Raw genomic sequence first — 16,362 nt, forward strand, 5'->3', positions numbered from 1 at the left:
TCTTGAAGCAGTGTGCTGTTGCATATGCTTGATGTAGCATTTTGCCGACTGTATGGATTTGAACACACATGTAGGGAGCTGTCCGGCCGCTCTGATGATAACATGAGAATGCCTCCAATTTACGCAGTCCAAGACACGTTTTCCGTGGCACTAGCACACCTTGTGCTTCTTCACAACTCGACAGGCGTTGCAATTGTTTCTAGCTTTCCTCCTCTCTCTTTCTCACTCGTTCGTCACTTCGTCGTTTATGGGCTGCACGCGCTTGAGTAGTAAAGGGTAACTAGAAGCGCATACGAGTGTAGAAAATGAAACGAAAAGGTCCAAAAGGCACGAAACGGAATACCTATACAGTATTGCGGTGATGCCTGATTGCACTATGTAAGAGCAACGGTAAACTGGGTAAAGACGAACGCTTACGATGAAAACGACTGTAGCTGCATTCTAATCATGTGTAGACAAAGTATCGAGATCCTAGAATGTGCCTCTGTTTGCCTTAACATTAACACCGTCTGTAAATATAGACGCTGGCCTAAAACATACGAAATTTAGTTGCTCACGAGGAACCGTAACTTCGCAGCGCAAATAAATCATAACCCAGATGCACATCTTCTCATGAGCTCTGCTAAATGCGCTACTAGAAGCGCATTTCTACGCCTTTTGGCGGGCAATGTCAAACGCCCTAACCTCCTTACTCAGCCGCTTCTGCTGCAGACATGCATTAACTCCTCAGTTGCGATTGGGCTGGAATATAAAGTTTCGCACTAGTCTAGCTAAAATAGGCTTCTACGCGAAGACAAACGTATGAACTCCAGACGCACACGCACGAGGGTTCTTTCAACTTAGCGCAGCAAGTCCTTAAATAATAATGATGTATAAAATGTTAGCTAAAATGTACCGTAGTGAAGGGCTCTAGATTGATTTCGATCACCAAGGGCTTTTATGGGCACATAAATCTAAGCGCACGACCTTTGGACAACTGAGGTGCAGCAGCACTCGCATATCCGCTGAGCTTTCGGCAACAACTTTTTTCTTTAACCTTACGCATCCTGTCTGATAGAAATGTAAAGTCGCTGGACCACGAATGGCTGATGATTTCATCAGCTAATGCCTAAACACCCCAGGCCAGTTGCGCTACATCCAACGACAGAGTAAATACTACGAAATGATTAAAAAGAAAGAAAGAAAAGTAAGTCTCTTCTGCCTTACACCATCCAAATACAGCGGGAGTTTCGCACCCGAACTGTGCACAAGCAGAACGCCTGCCTGTCGCTGCAAGGCAAACCAACGGGATACAATGTGAGCGCGTTTTCCCAGTGCGCGCCGGAAACCGAGACGGCACCCTAACTGAGAACCTGCCACAGGCAATGCCTCAAAAACCGGCGCGCTTCTTCGGCGTCACGGCTGACAAACCACCCAGAACGACAACACGAGCAGGCGGTGAAAGCCGTGCAAACACAAACGTGTACATGGAAATAATAACAATAAAAAAAATAACAGATGACAGGCGCGTTGCGCCACGCACCATTCATCAAGGACGCGTCGACCGCGCGAGAGCCACCGAGGAGGAATCGATGCCTCGCTGGCTCCACCTTTGTCGAAAGGAGGGGGGCATCAAGAAGAAAGTATCACCCGACACGACTCACGTCGCCTCGGACGTCGTGATTCAGCTCTTCACTTCATTCATGCTCCGGGCACTGCAATATACGCGCTTTACGAGCCGACAGCGATTCTGTCACGCCGCAGGTATACTTCGGCACGTAGGTGAAAAGCGGAGAAAGTCGATCTGAACTAACACTCTGCTTGAAAACGACGCGCCACTGCAGTGAAAAGGTGCTCCGGCTCGAAACTTGGAACACAGCCGACTATGCTACTGACGGGACACGAGGTGTATGGTCACGTGCATCATTTGCATCTCAGTGGCGCTCACACGACCTATGGGCTTCCGCTAAAGTTCCACAATATTTTGAAGCGGCACGTAGGGCGCGACTGCTTTCCCACGTTCGCAAGTTACCGAGCGATTCGCGCGGTTAATTCACGGACACGAAGTATTGAGCTAGCGGCGCATTCAGAGACCGGTTAAAGCAGCGACATCGCATCGCAAGTACTCAGGCTAAAATACACGCTCTAGATTCATTCTGGTCCTGCAAGTTTGACGTTACTACTTATGACACCGGTACCAACACCACGTTGAGCCGAGAGTCGCCACAGCCTTCGACTAACATGCGAGAAGAGCGTCCGAGAAGTCCCGACTTAGCGCCTACCGAGAGTTGTTCGCAAACAAAATAAAGCCCTTAGCGCCAATTCGCTATCGCATAGCCTCCGCGACTAGAGTCACCGGAGAAACGTAACGTTTCCGGTGATTCTAGCCTGGAGGCGGGCTCGCGCAGTATGCAAAATACACAGACTGATGCAGGTCGTCGGAGCTGCAGGCTTTCTCCGATCGCTCGAGGAGATTTTCGATTCGGGTTGGGCTGAACGTCTTTAATAAACCGCCTCTAATGTGCCACCCTTTGCCAGCGGGCACGTGCGGTGACGGCTGAGGACTAGAGAAACGGAAGCACAATTTTGGTGGCCAGTTCTGGCGAGGCACACGAAAGAGGAGGTGGACGAACGTAGCACAAGCGACGGCGCTCTTCGCGTTTCTCATGTGCACAGAAACACCCGTGACGACGTCGTGAGGGCCGTTACGACCAGAGCAAATTCAGCCTCGGCCAACGCGCTCCCCGCTGCAGTGTCGAGAAGCTGTCTGGGCCCGGGCCTCCTTCGTATGCGCAGAATTTCTGGGAGCATAAGAAAAGGACAGAATTTAGGTGACGCCCGCGTCCGAAGAACATTGCCGCAACACCGCCCAACCTCCGTGGCATGTCGTACAACTTGAGCTGCTCATAGTTCAAAGCGTAAAAGGGTTAGCCCTCTAGCAGACCCCCGTGCGAGAACCCGCGAACAAGCGTGCGGGCGGCACGATCTTGCTTCCGGTGTACGTGTTCTGCTGAATCAACATTTTTTGTTGTTGCTCGCTCCCGAAACAGCTGATGTGCGCCAGTGACTGCGTTGTTATCTGTTAGCTTTCGCGAAAGAGAGAGAACGCGCGCGAGGCTAATGTTCCCCACTTCTGGCCTCGAGAGTTATTTATTTACTAGGATTAATGAATAATACACATCAGAGGAAATACATACACATCCAAGAACCATGGCCTTACTGATGCGGAATTAAGGTGGATCTTTAGCAGCTTCGGTGCCTTACGTAGGCAGGACCAATACACGATTTTCCTAAGAACATTTAGCAGTTAATCCTAACTTTCTCGCGCAACGCCAGCAACTGTATACTGGCGCATAACAGCCTGACGTTCTTGCATCGTGCTGTGAAGAGGAAAGCGCGATCAGCAATGCCACTTTCACTCTCTTAAAAAGTAATACGTCTATTCTCTCTCGAATTTCGCAAACGCTAAGACAACTGCCACGGAAGCAGCAATGGATAGAGGTCGTACCATTGCTAATCCCGATGCTCATCGTTTCGGCTATTGACAATGCAAGCCCCTTTAAGATACAAGGGCTAGTGCCTGCATTAGAAGCATGGATTGCTGGGCTAGTAGGTTCATGTTTAAAGCGAAAGAAACCAGCGAAAACCAAGACGCAGGACCAGGAGACGCTTAAACACACAAACACTGTCGCCGACGACGGCGTGTGTGCCGCCTGGTCTTCCGTCTTCGTTTTCGCTGGTTTCTTTCGCTTTATAAATGCCTGCATTGCGCGAATCCTACGTGCGCCCAGCAATAATTCGTTTGTTTACCAACGACCGAGGGCGTAATATTAAAGCTGTGCCATACACCACGCGTTGTTAAGCGGCGAAAAATTCTGGCACTTCGTGCAAAGTTTTTTTTTTAAATATAAATGAAAACAGCTAGACAGCAATATATATATATATATATATATATATATATATATATATATATATATATATATATATATATATATATATGTGTGTGTGTGTGTGTGTATAGCGCCAGTACCGATACCCGAAACCACGGTACGGGTACTTGAATGCTTTGAGAGTACTGCCTTAGAGTGTGTCAAGAGCAACCTCATTGGTATCACAACACGTTTCACAATGTCGCACGAGTCGGCACAGATTCGCACTGTCCCCATTCACAGTTTCACACAGGTTCAGTCAATAGGACAAGATGCTACACCCCCTCACCAAGCTGCCGTCTGCAACGCGGTGTACCGCGAAGCAGCGGAAACTCGGCGGCCCGCAGTCTGCGCGCAAACTACGGGCACAGCGGCCTGCCTACAACGAACGAGCGTGCAAGCCGGCGACTTGGTAGGCGCTGCGCGTTCGACAGCCGCGCGCGTACAACCTTTCGCCCGCTCGCGGAAACAGCCGCTAGCGACGGCGGCCTTGCTCGAAAACGAAGCCGGCACGGACGGCATGCGCGGCGGCGGCAGCAGCAACAACGCCGCGAGCGTGTGTGTCGAAACGCGCGCCGGTGTAGTACGCATACACGCAATGCGCTTGCAATGTTCGCGTCACCTGCGGGCTGCTGGTACCGGTGGTGGTAGTGAGCGTGGCGCGACTTCCACGTGTCAGGAAGTACACAGTGCAGGAAGAGAGTGGTTAAAAAAAAAAAAGAATAGTATTGTGCGTACGAAATCCGTGTCGCAGAACGCGCTGTACAGATACGCCAATATCCTACGCGCGCGCACGCACATTTGCGAGCGACGCGTAAGCCGACTTGCTCCGCAAAACGCGCGCTGACGGCAAAGGATTAGAGAGAGGAGCGGCATGCATGCTGTTCCTAGTGATAAGGGTACTCTAGCACGGACGCCGTTCGGAAGGTCGCGGCATTTGGAGAAAGACGAACTCTCTGCGATGGGCAAGAGCTCGTGCATTCACAACTTCTCTAACAACGTGTGCGGAGGGCTACTAAACGTGTAAATTTAAAATGCTAAGAGTTTCAACTTCTCGTCGCCAGGGGTTATTAAAGGTAGCACAAAAGCCACCCCAACATCTGACGAATAGAGTCCAGCAACCGTGCGATTCAGTTTTCGAAGTTTCACGCACGTTTTATACGCCAGAGTTGCAAACTAGTCTCGGTGACGCGATAAAAGGCTCAAACCAACGAAAGCGAAACGCAACACACGAGGAGCGGACACCGTCAGAGCTATGTTGCCGCTCCTTGTGTATTGTGCGCTGTCAGGCGTTCCAGTTGTTCCAAAAAGCACACGAATCAACATTATACTATGTACCGTCACACCTTGCTTGAAATTTGAGCTCACGCCACGCTTTTCTATGGCCACCATACGATGCTACTGCTACTGAATAATGCTGGTGTCATACGGGGCACTTTCGATAGCGATCCAGTATGACCTGGATCGAATTTCGCTATCGTAATAGTATCTCTTCCTGAAACAGCGCAAGGGAATCAATCGCGATCGGCAAATTCAATCCTGACCGGGCTCGAGCGCGATCGAAAGTGCCCCATCTGACACATGAACGCCGGCCAAGTCATCTCAACGGTTCTGCGCTACAATTGGCGCAACGTGTCACACGTTGCATGTATGACGAGACGTGCGACTCGCTTCTTTCCACTGTATTTCTTTTTTCCTTTCGCTGCCTACGTACCTCCGCGTGGATGTGTTTCGTGCGCACCTTTATCTCTCTCTCTCTTCTTTCTTTTTGCAGTACCCGGCACAGCTACATCACGATTGGTGCGTGAAGATCTTTCGTACTCGAGTGGCTTGCAATCACTCCTTGCTATTTGAAAATGTGCGCAATCGCACAAACAGGCGAGAGCTCAAATTACTCATGTGACATTGTTTCCACTCAACTCAGGCTAGTATCGGGAAATTACGAGGGAGCGTTAACATTGGCTCAAAAAAGAGGAACTGGAGCTCGAAGCCATATTAACCGCAGACATACCTCAAGCTGAAACAAAATAAGGCCTTTAACCAAACGCGATGTCGCGCCATTTCTCTAAATGTCACGCAAGGTGCCTCGAACATGACTCAACGGACGGCGGGTAGTGGAATGAAAGAAAGAAAAAGCATATGTACCATTACAGCACTGTCTAAAGGGTATTTAAAAGGTTGCGAAATGGGTCTCGTCATTTTTAATAACATGGCAACGGGACCTGCTCGCGGGGGATCTCTTCAAGCGCGCGCTTGTGTCGCACGGCCATCAAGTGACGCCAGCAAATGCAGGTAATTTTCTCGTCGCCAGAGCAGCAAGAGAAGAAAGGGAGCCTTCTAAATTGGCCAACAGACGTCCAAGAAGAGCGTCAACATAAAAGGAAAGGCACCGATGGGAAACATCGCGACGTGCTTGTAACCCATCGCGGTGCGCTCGGTGGAGCGCCTCACCGGTGGTGCGCGCAGACGTCCGCTTCGAGTTCGTAATTACGGTTCCAGAGAGAGCAGAAAAAAAAAAGAAACGCAAACAAATAAGCAGCGTAATAAGGCGTCGTGGCTCTTTAGCTTAATCGACGCGAGCGCCGGAGAGGGCAGTCAGGGGAAAAGTGGGCAGACGAGCCGGCCGAGCAGACGACCGGACACGAAGCGGCCGGCGGTGAGCACTGCACCGAGAAATTGAGCCGCCGCGTAGACTTTATAACCGGCAGAAAACACCGTCACGAACTGTTCATCTCCGAGGCGGCGATCGAGGCGCGGCTGTTAACCCAGAGCTGGCTCGACTGCTTTCATATTTAAACAGTCGCGGGAGGGTGCTACGAGCAGAAGGAATCTCACGAAGCAACTAGTGGCACCAGATCGCCGAGCAAATGCACACCGCTAGTTGTTGATACGTTTCCCGCCACGAACGGAATTCACGTGCGCCCGGAACGACGCCGTGCGTGTGCGCGCGCGCGTCCCGCGAGGGGTCAGAGCACCCGAAGCCGACGCGCGGAGCTGCTCGGAGCCGGTTACCGACACAAACCGATAAGCGGTTGTCTCGGGCTGCCCGAGAGCTACAACAAGTCGGTGGCGGTCCGCCGAGGCCGCTGACAGCGCTTATCACTGTTGACAAACGCAGTGAACAGCCGGTGGAAGCGCGTGCGTTTGTTGCCGCGAGCGCACGCACAGCGCTTATGGGACTCAGCGGCGGCAGACGACGCGGGCCTTGGGCGCGCGCAAGGAAGGCCGTGCTCGCTACTAGGCCTCGCCTCCCGTGCGGTAGCCTGCGGCAGGGTCTTCCGCTGTCGTCGCCGCTAACCAGAGTCGCGATCCGTCACTGATAGCGTCCAAAACAAACTCGAAAAGCGACCATACACACCAACATGGCGGCCCCCAGGTACAGAACAAGCCTAAAAAAAAAAAGTTTTGGGCAACTCACCTGTTTTCTCTTTGATTTCGCAGAGGACGCTGAAGAGAGCGGGCTTCATTCGGTGGCAGTTGAGCGTGTGTTTCCTGGCAAAAGAAAAGGGCAGAAAGACAGCCCGTAAGCCGGACGCAGGCTTACGCTACATCGCCGATGTCGTCGGCCGGAGAGGTTCTAAGCCTTTCCGAGCCGACGATTCCGGCGTTAGGGTTAGGGGGTACGGGGGCAGTCCGACGCGGCCCGCGCGCGCGGCACAACACGCGTCGCACGGATGTCCGCGCCATTGCCGGGCTGCCGCCGGCGCTCGTGGGCCAATGCCCGCGGCGTGATCACGAATTCCGTTGTTCTCCGAGCCACATAGGAGCAGGGAAAAATCGTAGACCCCGGAGGCAGGCTACGTACCTAGCTTGCGCTTCGTCCAAGCTCTGGTCGGTGATGTTCATGATCTGTTGGAGAATTTCCGAAATGTCGTGCTTCCTCGGCTCCTGGTCGGGTGCGGCCTGTTGGCCCGTCGGGTCGACACCGTGCGATTGCGGAGGCATTCCGTAACCATGCTGGGGCACGACATGGCCCGCCATGCTCACGATGGGATGTTGTGATACTGGGTGCATCATTCTTTGTTGCTCGTCCATCGCTCGGAAGCACCTTTTTCACGGGCGGCCCGGCTACAAACACCAGCGGTAGGCCTCACACGGCGTCAGCCACGGCTCCCGGAGCACCACCATCCATAAGTCCGCACTCACGCTACGCTAAACCAACTGTAATTGAGTGTTTTGATTGGAATACTTTTGACGGACAGCGAGCGGCTTCAGGGTGGGTTGAACGATAATGCCAGTCAAGCCACTTCGCCATAAAAGATGAGCGTATGCTGTGACGACAGCTACGTCATAAAAGGGAGTAACCAATGCGCGCGCGCGGCACTGGTCACGTGGGCGTCCAGGATGGGTGTCAATCACTTTCGAGCCTTCCAACGAAGCTCCGCCCACTGCGTGATAAACGACAAGCGGAACTTCCGGTTTCTTCACTTCTGCGCATGCGTCTTGCTCGTTTGAGCTCGCCACGACATGCTCGGTTTTGTTCAAAACTAAAAACAAACTTATTTATCAATTACAACAATATACTAAAGAAACTATACAAAAATACTTGCATTGCCAGTTTTTTAGGAATAAATTTGTGCTGCATTTAATTTTTTTTGCTGCTTAGCTAGATGAAATTTACACTGCGTTGTTTATGATACGTATTGCTGTTTATGTTAGTTGTTCATTAGTTGTAGTTAAAATTTGAGTATCCTAATATAGTTCAGTTTCAATTTTTACATATTATTTGCTCGTTTATCAGCATTTCTGCACACAACTTCTAAACTGGCAGATGGCAGCACTTGTAGGCCACAGTTGACCGAAAAGTTGGAAAGGTTTGTTTTGAGCTTCGTATATCGGGTTTCTGCGAATTTTAGTACTGTCTGGCGGTTGTTGACGCAAGTGTATGGCGCCAAATACTCAGTTCTTCGCCTTCTTATCATATAGCAAATGTAAAACGCCCCATCTGTACAGTATCGGGAAGTCGCAATGTCCGGTCTCATTAAGTGATGGACTTGTCAGAGCAGCAATATTTTAACGCAGAATATCGGCTGCTACCTGCTGTCTAGACCGTGTTCGGCTACGTTTATCCGACCCGAGCGTCCCTCGTCACTCCCTGTTTGCCTTGGTCAATTACTGTTTTCGGAAGGTACGCAAATCTCGTACGTTTTCCCGTGAGGGCCAGCGCTCTTCGCGTGATTGCCTTGGCGCTTGCTCGAGTGTTTCGCGTTTCGTTTCTTGCCTTTAATGCGGTGCATAAATGTTCGCTAATGCTGTTGCCTGCAACTGCTGCGACGCGGGAGGAGTTTTCGACCCATTTTGTCTTATTTATATTGTGAATTTCAGGTTGGATCAACATGCTGGGGCCCGACCTCGTCCACCTACGTGTGAGTACTGCAGCCTGATCTCGGTACATTGTTCCGGGCGGTCGCATGCGGGTTTATCTTGACAAGAGGCGTTCTGAACGAGTGCATGCTGTCTGTTTCAAGCAAGCGATACCAGCGTGTGAGCAGATAGAGCGCAGTTATTGCTTTGTCCGCGTGCTTTCTGTCTTGCAGCAACGGCAAGTTTTTGTCATTTATATGGCAAAAGCTTGCCTGCTTCAGACGATTGCTGAATCTGCTGAACATGATGCTAAACACTCAGATAGGCAACCCTTCCTGACGTTATTGGCGAATGTTATAAAATATTGTGATGCAGGTTGATGAACTTGTTGCTGCACTAAGAATCCGCACGCTGTCAGCACCGTGCGCATTGGGACTGTCTGTTAAAGTGCCTAGCATGGCATGAGCTGTGACTGCTGTGAGTATCTTGAAAGCAGGTTGTCTTTTGATGGGGAAAGGCTGAATTGTCCTGGTCAAACATTTTTTTTTCGGTACACCCGGAAGCGTCTGATTACTGCAGTTATGGATTGTCATGTCATACATTGTTTACATTTGACATCCTGACGCACACGAAAGTTCCACAGCAAGCCGAGCACATCGGGCCTCAGAGGCAGTACTTATAGTGCTTTGTGGGTTCTACTGATACATTTTGTACCATGCCATTGCTGAGTAGGCCAGATATGTTCTCTTGCAAGTTTATAATGCAAACTTAGTTATATAACTGCCAGAATAAGTTCTAAGATTTCTGTGCACTGCACTCTCTGATCTAAATTGATCCATGACCTAAAGTTGTGTTTCATAAAAGTCCAACATATAAAGTCTTTAAATTGTCCCACGTTTTGGCTACTGAAGTTACTGAAATCATCTCTGAGCATTGGTGCTGGTAGAAAAGTGCTTCACTGTACCTGCCTAGTTGAGATAGTAGGTGTGCAATAGCTGCATCTTTCACAGATTCCCTGCAATGAATTTGGTGTGCTGCCATTCCACAGTTTGTCGTGGCCTAATGGCTGCTCAGCCGCACCAGCACCAAAGCACTGAACGGGAAGGCACAAGTGATGAACGGAGCACAACTGTCCTTTATTCCAATGCGCAAGTTTTACACAGCCATGGTGAACGGAACACTACTGTCCTTTATTCCAATGCTCAAGTTTTACACGTCTGCTGTTAGCGAGAACTGGATTGAAGCAGCCAGCAGCGGTTTCACTGGCGACCACTCAATCGCAAAGGGACGATGATGATTATCATCATCTCACCCAGCACCCTTTTTCATTTTATTATCATTTCTTTCTTTCTATGAGATGAAACTGCACTATGCCCAAGGTTGATTGCTCTGGCAAGTATGGAACAGGCAGACATGCAATTGTGGCTGGGGCTCAGTATGGTCGAGACGGGTTGTTTTCCTCGTGTGATAATGGCACTTTTCACATGCTAAAGGCATTTGATTGACACACTAATAAAATGTAGACGTTTTTTAAAATTTAAGCTGTTAACCCAAAGATTACACTATGGAGCCTCGGTTCTTTGAAGGCCCAACAAATAATTATGTTACCATTTAATGCGATCAGTTCAAAACAAATGTTGAGGCCACAAGTTTCAAATGCGAAAAGGGAGATGCGTCATGTCGCTGAAACTTGATGTGCTGGTCTTGTGGTACCGGACAGCACCGACGCATACACACACACTATAACCGTGTTGCCGAAAGCCGGGTCCATTCAGCACTTAATGGGGCAAGACGGGAGAGCATTTGCAAGCAAAGGGCACAATCAGAAGGCCCAACTTGACACCTTTCGGTGACGTGGTCACTGCATGACCTTCAGCCATTGCACTGGGCTGACTGGCACACTCGTCGAGTCAATTGTGTAAGCGCCACCTCCACTTTCACTGCGTAAATAGGCTTTTTCATGTCTGAATCCATGCTGCAATAGGCACATGTTTTGAATGGGTCTTGTAAAAGGTACTCTAATCAATTATTTGTGGCACTCTTGAGGAATTGATGCTTTTTATCGTAATTTCAATGTTGATCCTGAAATAAGGTTCCCATCAATTTTAGAAATAGACAACATTGTTTATTCTCATAAAAATTTACATCGTTGAAAAGTGAAACTTTGTTCTGTTTTTCTACATAATCGCCATCTTTTTCTACGCATTTTTGTAGACAATGCTCCAATTTCTGTATGTCATAGAACTCCACCGCCAACACGTTGAGGAAGCGGCCAACACGTTGAGGAAGCGTTTCACCTCTTCTTGCACTTCATTGTCGCTCTGGATGAGCTGGTCACTCAAATGTTCCTTTAACTTGGAGAACAAGTGATAATCACTAGACGCGAAGAACTGGACTGTACAGTGGGTGGGGCACTACAGTCCACCCAAAGTTTGTCAAATTTTCCTGGGTTTGACGGGAGACGTGAGATCGGGCGTTGTCGTGAAGCAATGTTGCACTGGCTGCCATTCATCCTCGCCGGCGGTTCTGGATAGGTTGCCTGAGGTCTCTTAGTGTTGCACAATAACTGTCTCAGTTGATTGTTGTCCCACGTTCCCTGACATCAACAGTATCCCCTTACGATCCCAATGTACACTGGCCATGACTTTGCCAGCAAGAGGAGTTTGTTTGAACTTCTTTGCGACTGGTGACTCTGGGTGATGCCACTGTTTGGATTTTTTTGTATTGTTTCGGGAGTGAAATTAAGCACCCCCGTTTCGTTTCCCGTAACAATGGAGTCCAACAATCCTTCCTTATCTTGACACTATTGAAGAAACTGGCAAGCACAGTAAAGTTGTTTCTCCTTGTGGTCTGATGTCAATAGCTGTGCTACCCATTGAGCGCAACACTTGTGATACCCCAATTTTTCAGTCAAAGCTCTTTCCACTGTACTGTGTCAGGATTGGGGGCTCAATCCCATCGCTCGAGATCCGTTGCCAAGATTGGAGTCCGGCATGAATTCGAAGGTAGCTGGCCCATGCCGTCGTCTAACTTATCCACGCTGAGGACGTTGATGAAGGGAAGAACTGCTTCTCATCGAGAATGAGGAATATGGGTTTATTTACAGTATTTAAATCAGTCTAACATGACTGCTTTAGAAAAAGAGTGTCGGTCCAACATGACTGCACGAGAGAAGTGTATTGAGCATCCGCACAACAGCAGTTTTTATACACTCGGTCCGCCGGCGATACAAGGCGGCGAATGTTCGTTTACTAATCGTCAACTTGCCGCCGCCCTGTAGAACAGTTTACGTACACATAGGCACACACATTCCGATGCCCGGCGCCAGCGTCGGAGGGGTGCCGTTCCGGGAAGCATCGGAGCCAATGGTGGGCAGCTCGTTGTCTTGCGTCCCGATCGGGGCATGGGAAGCAACAAAAAACGGCTTTCCCGCGGCAGCTTGCTCATGCATAGCAGATCAGGTCCGCGCTGGAGAGCTCCGGCACCATAGTTCGCCCACCGAACTCGTTTCGTCACAACGGCGATGGGGCTGGTGGATGGAGGGGGTTTTCAGCTCAAAGCTTGCTTCTTCGAACGCCTCCTAGCTGCAGCGACGGAGAGTGGGGGATGTGCGTCTTGTCCCCCAGTCGTAATTGGGTGGCAATTTTGCCTTGCAGCTCGCCATTCTTAACAACTGTAAGAACTCCCAGGAATCTGAGCAACAAGTTCACGGACGGTAATCCTCCTGTTTTGAAGCACTTCGTGTTGGACCATCTCGATAACTGCCTCTGAAACTGACGGTCTTCCACTTTGTTCATCATGTACTTCCTTTTGACCGGCACTAAACTCCCTGCTTCACTTACGGACGTGTTGAACAAACATATGCTTGTCGCCATACACCTCTGTCAGCTGATAATAAATATCCATGGGTGGAGTCCCTTTGGCGTGCAAAAAGCTAATTATGGAATGAGTCTCCCACTTGGCAGGATCAAGAATGGGAACCTCCATATCAGGCGGCTGTTGAGCCAACAATGAGCGGCGCAACGAAACGCAGCCAGGGGAAATTGAGAGTGGGGAACAGCCCCACGGAGCAGTGTTGCCAGATTTCGCCTCGCACCTTCCCACGTGGATAGAGCTCTTTGGGAACCTTATTTAGGGATCAACCCTCATATCATGATGTTTTTTATGAGTCGACTGCTGCCTAAAAATTGGTGTGGAGTATCTTTGTGCAAGTATTCCTTTAATTCTGTATTAGCTGTAGTTTGGAGGGCCTGGCTTGTTTATGAAAAATATACTTGCAGCACTGAAGCTTGAAAGCTGGGCTCAGACATTTCTTTGCCCATTCTTCTTGCCTTGCCAGAATCGACCACTGGGTTCAATGTATATCAGATGAATAGAATCTGAAGAAAATAAATAGATACTAGCTTCCTTTCCAGGCGTCTAATCATATCCCAATCATTACAGTAGCCACACATAGTAGTCTTCGTTAGTTTGTTTAGTGTTTGAATAAATGCAACATTTGATTCTGTAGAGGCCCAGTGAGAAGGTACATCCAATACACCATTCACAAGGGCAAACTTGGTGCCACTACAGCAATACAGCGCTCTATGGAAGACCAGACTGTCACTATGAACTCATTCCAATGGCAATTCGTGGGCCAATAAAAACCTGACGTGTTTGTCAGAATTTTCAAAAATTGTTGCTAATCTTGCGGTTTTGTAAGGAAGAAAACTTCTTGTGCTTCTGAAGTAGGAAGTTGGATTCGATGTAACCATGTTATCATGCTTATCAATTGAAACAAGCAAGAGCATCTGGAATATAATCTATGCAGCTGCATGCAAGCAGGGTGCTCCCAAATGAAGTAAGGCACTGTTCACCATTGCAAAGAACACTACTGCTCTCCCTTACAGCGCAACATCGTTCACCTCCTGCATGTGTGGCTGGCATTGGCAATGCAATGAACACTGTTTGCAGCTGTTTCTGGCCACATTACTGCAAGGAATGACACTGCACTGTCACAAACTGGATACCTAACCTTCAGTTCTTTACCCATAGGATTGCACCTGTATTATCCTTAAATGGGGAAGCAACATTCGAGTAAATGCTGCTAGTAAATATTGATATGTGCTAGCTCTGTAACAGGAGCAGCTTGGTACCACACTTACCCTGAAGTATCATCTTCCATTCTTAAAGGGACACTAAAGCAAAACACTAAATCAATTGAGACGGATAATTATGTGTTCTTTAAAAACACTGTGGTCTATAATTTCGAAATAATAGCTTAATTATTAGAAGAGAAAATGAAGGTCAAAGTTTCAGTTCTTGAATTTTGTCTTGAATCCCCTATGCTGGTACATCACTGTGACGTCATGGATTTCAAAGAATTTTTTCATATTAGGCTATGTTGGCTAAGCAGAAGTTCCCGAAACTCACCATGTTCAAGTTTTAGCTCCTTTAGAATGCAATGTAATCAATCTTTACCGCTAAATAATTAACTAGGCCGTACAAGACGCTGGAAAATCTATGGCGTCACAGCGAGCCGGTGCAGGAACTTAAAGGAGGCGTCGCCATGCGTCTTTTGTTATTACATTTTCTGTGGCTTACCAGGCCTATTTTCATGGTAAGAGTGATATTTTTGATATTGTAAAAGAGTAGTTTGCTGATACAGAAGAAGTAATTTTTCTTATTAGTGTCCCTTTAAAGCGTCACAGTACTATGGGAACTGTGCACAGCAGAGAATCGCACGATTTGGCCATTTGTCAGCCCACTGTATTTCATGGTGCAAAATCACACGAGAATGTCACATACAGGCGAGCCAGTCATGGGTGTGCAAAGTGAATGTTAGTTGGATATGAAAATTGCTTTTAAAAGAAAGCATTCTTTGCCTGCCTTTCCGGGGTTTGGCAACACATCGTCTAGCTATCTCGCCAGGTAAGCTTGAGAGTTGGTTTAACACAAGCTGCCACTTAGTAAAAAAAATTTCGGCAGATGGTGGGACTTGAAGCAGGGTCCCCAGGCTAATTATACCTATACTCTACCCACTAGGCCACAGGTGTATTCATGGCATGAGTGAACCTTAACAGCATCCTTCTTTCCTGTGTGCAAGCTAGCTGCTTGACACGCTAGGCGTGTGTGTCAAGTTGCATAGCGACTGTTTCTAAAAATGAGAGTTTGCCTATTTTGTCTGTCTTTCAGTTGTGGTAGCTAGCTCTGAGACACTGTGACGTTTCATTGCCTTCTGAACTGCGATGTGAAGCAATGTTGACAGGCAGTGAAGGATGACTTGTCAGGCATGTGTGCACTTGCTCGTAAACACAAAGCCAAGTGGCATCAATACACAGTAATGACGCAGCAGCAGAACCAGACTGTGTTGTTCATGGGTGCAGACAGGTACTCTGAGAAGCGTCTTGTGTAGTATGAGTTTGGTTTGGTGTATAGTGTGCAATAGACTCAGGTTTTCGTTGGCCATAGGCGAGAAGTTTTCCTTACTCATTGTAAAGAGTGGGTGGGATCTGATCTCCCTCTCTCTCTCTTTGCGAAATGCGAAAACACCCGTGTGCTTAGATTTAGGTGCACGTTAAAGAACCCCAGGTGGTCAAAATTTCCAGAGTCCTCCACTACGGCGTGCCTCATAATCAGAAAGTGGTTTTGGCACGTAAAACCCCAAATATTATTATTATCTCTCTCTCTTTTTATGTATAGAACAGAGTTCATAATTGGCAAGAACGCCAAGGCAACATTTGTAGTTGTGTTCTTGCTTATTCTTGCAACAGTTACATCATGGCTGTGCATTTCAATGCCTATCTGTAGAGTTTTTCTTAGCACCATTTTAACAAATTGAACTGGGCAATTGATTTACTTCTACCTTCAGACTGTTGTCAACTGCTACAGTGTCTCAGTAATCATGGCATGTATCTGCCAAGGACAAGGCTGCTGGTTCAATTTTTGGCTGCTGCGGCTGCATTCTAATGGAGGCAGCATGCAAAAGTACGTGTGTACCTAGATTTATGTGCACTATCTGATCAAAATTAATCCAGGGCCCTCCACTACAGTGTCTCTACAGCTTGCATGATGCTTTGGGATGTTGCATCTCGTTAATGAGATCACTACAGGTGTAAATTCTAAACTTATGCATATGAAGAGGGCTTGCGATGTTGTCAGAGATGAGCCA

At 48.4% G+C, this 16,362-nt stretch overlaps 2 protein-coding genes across 16 annotated transcripts in view; one reads left to right on the plus strand and one right to left on the minus strand.

Annotated features, from left to right (window-relative positions):
* Positions 1–8,182, minus strand: part of exd (PBX homeobox extradenticle) — a 473,641-nt gene extending 465,459 nt beyond the window's left edge. For 4 of the 6 annotated variants that reach the window (XR_011509485.1, XR_011509484.1, XM_070528606.1 and 1 more), the window contains exons 1-2: positions 7,714–8,182; positions 7,327–7,400 (exon numbers count right to left, since the gene is read on the minus strand). Coding sequence is in view for 4 of the 6 variants with exons in the window: in XM_070528606.1 (XP_070384707.1) it covers positions 7,327–7,400; positions 7,714–7,943 (304 nt within the window). In the remaining 2 variants the exon portion in view is untranslated. The remainder of the gene's footprint in view (positions 1–7,326; positions 7,401–7,713) is intronic. The other 2 variants (XM_070528608.1, XM_070528607.1) reach the window with 2 other exon arrangements.
* A 434-nt stretch (positions 8,183–8,616) lies between these two features.
* Sin1 (SAPK-interacting protein 1) overlaps positions 8,617–16,362 on the plus strand; it is a 213,565-nt gene continuing 205,819 nt past the window's right edge. For 3 of the 10 annotated variants that reach the window (XM_065449056.1, XM_065449055.1, XM_065449064.1), the window contains exons 1-2: positions 8,729–9,036; positions 9,234–9,274. The gene's annotated coding sequence lies outside the window, so the exon portion shown is untranslated. The other 7 variants (XM_065449057.1, XM_065449058.1, XM_065449060.1 and 4 more) reach the window with 6 other exon arrangements.

This window comes from Dermacentor albipictus, unplaced genomic scaffold, assembly GCF_038994185.2.
Source record: "Dermacentor albipictus isolate Rhodes 1998 colony unplaced genomic scaffold, USDA_Dalb.pri_finalv2 scaffold_13, whole genome shotgun sequence".
In the NCBI taxonomy this organism is placed as follows: Eukaryota; Metazoa; Arthropoda; class Arachnida; order Ixodida; family Ixodidae; genus Dermacentor; species Dermacentor albipictus.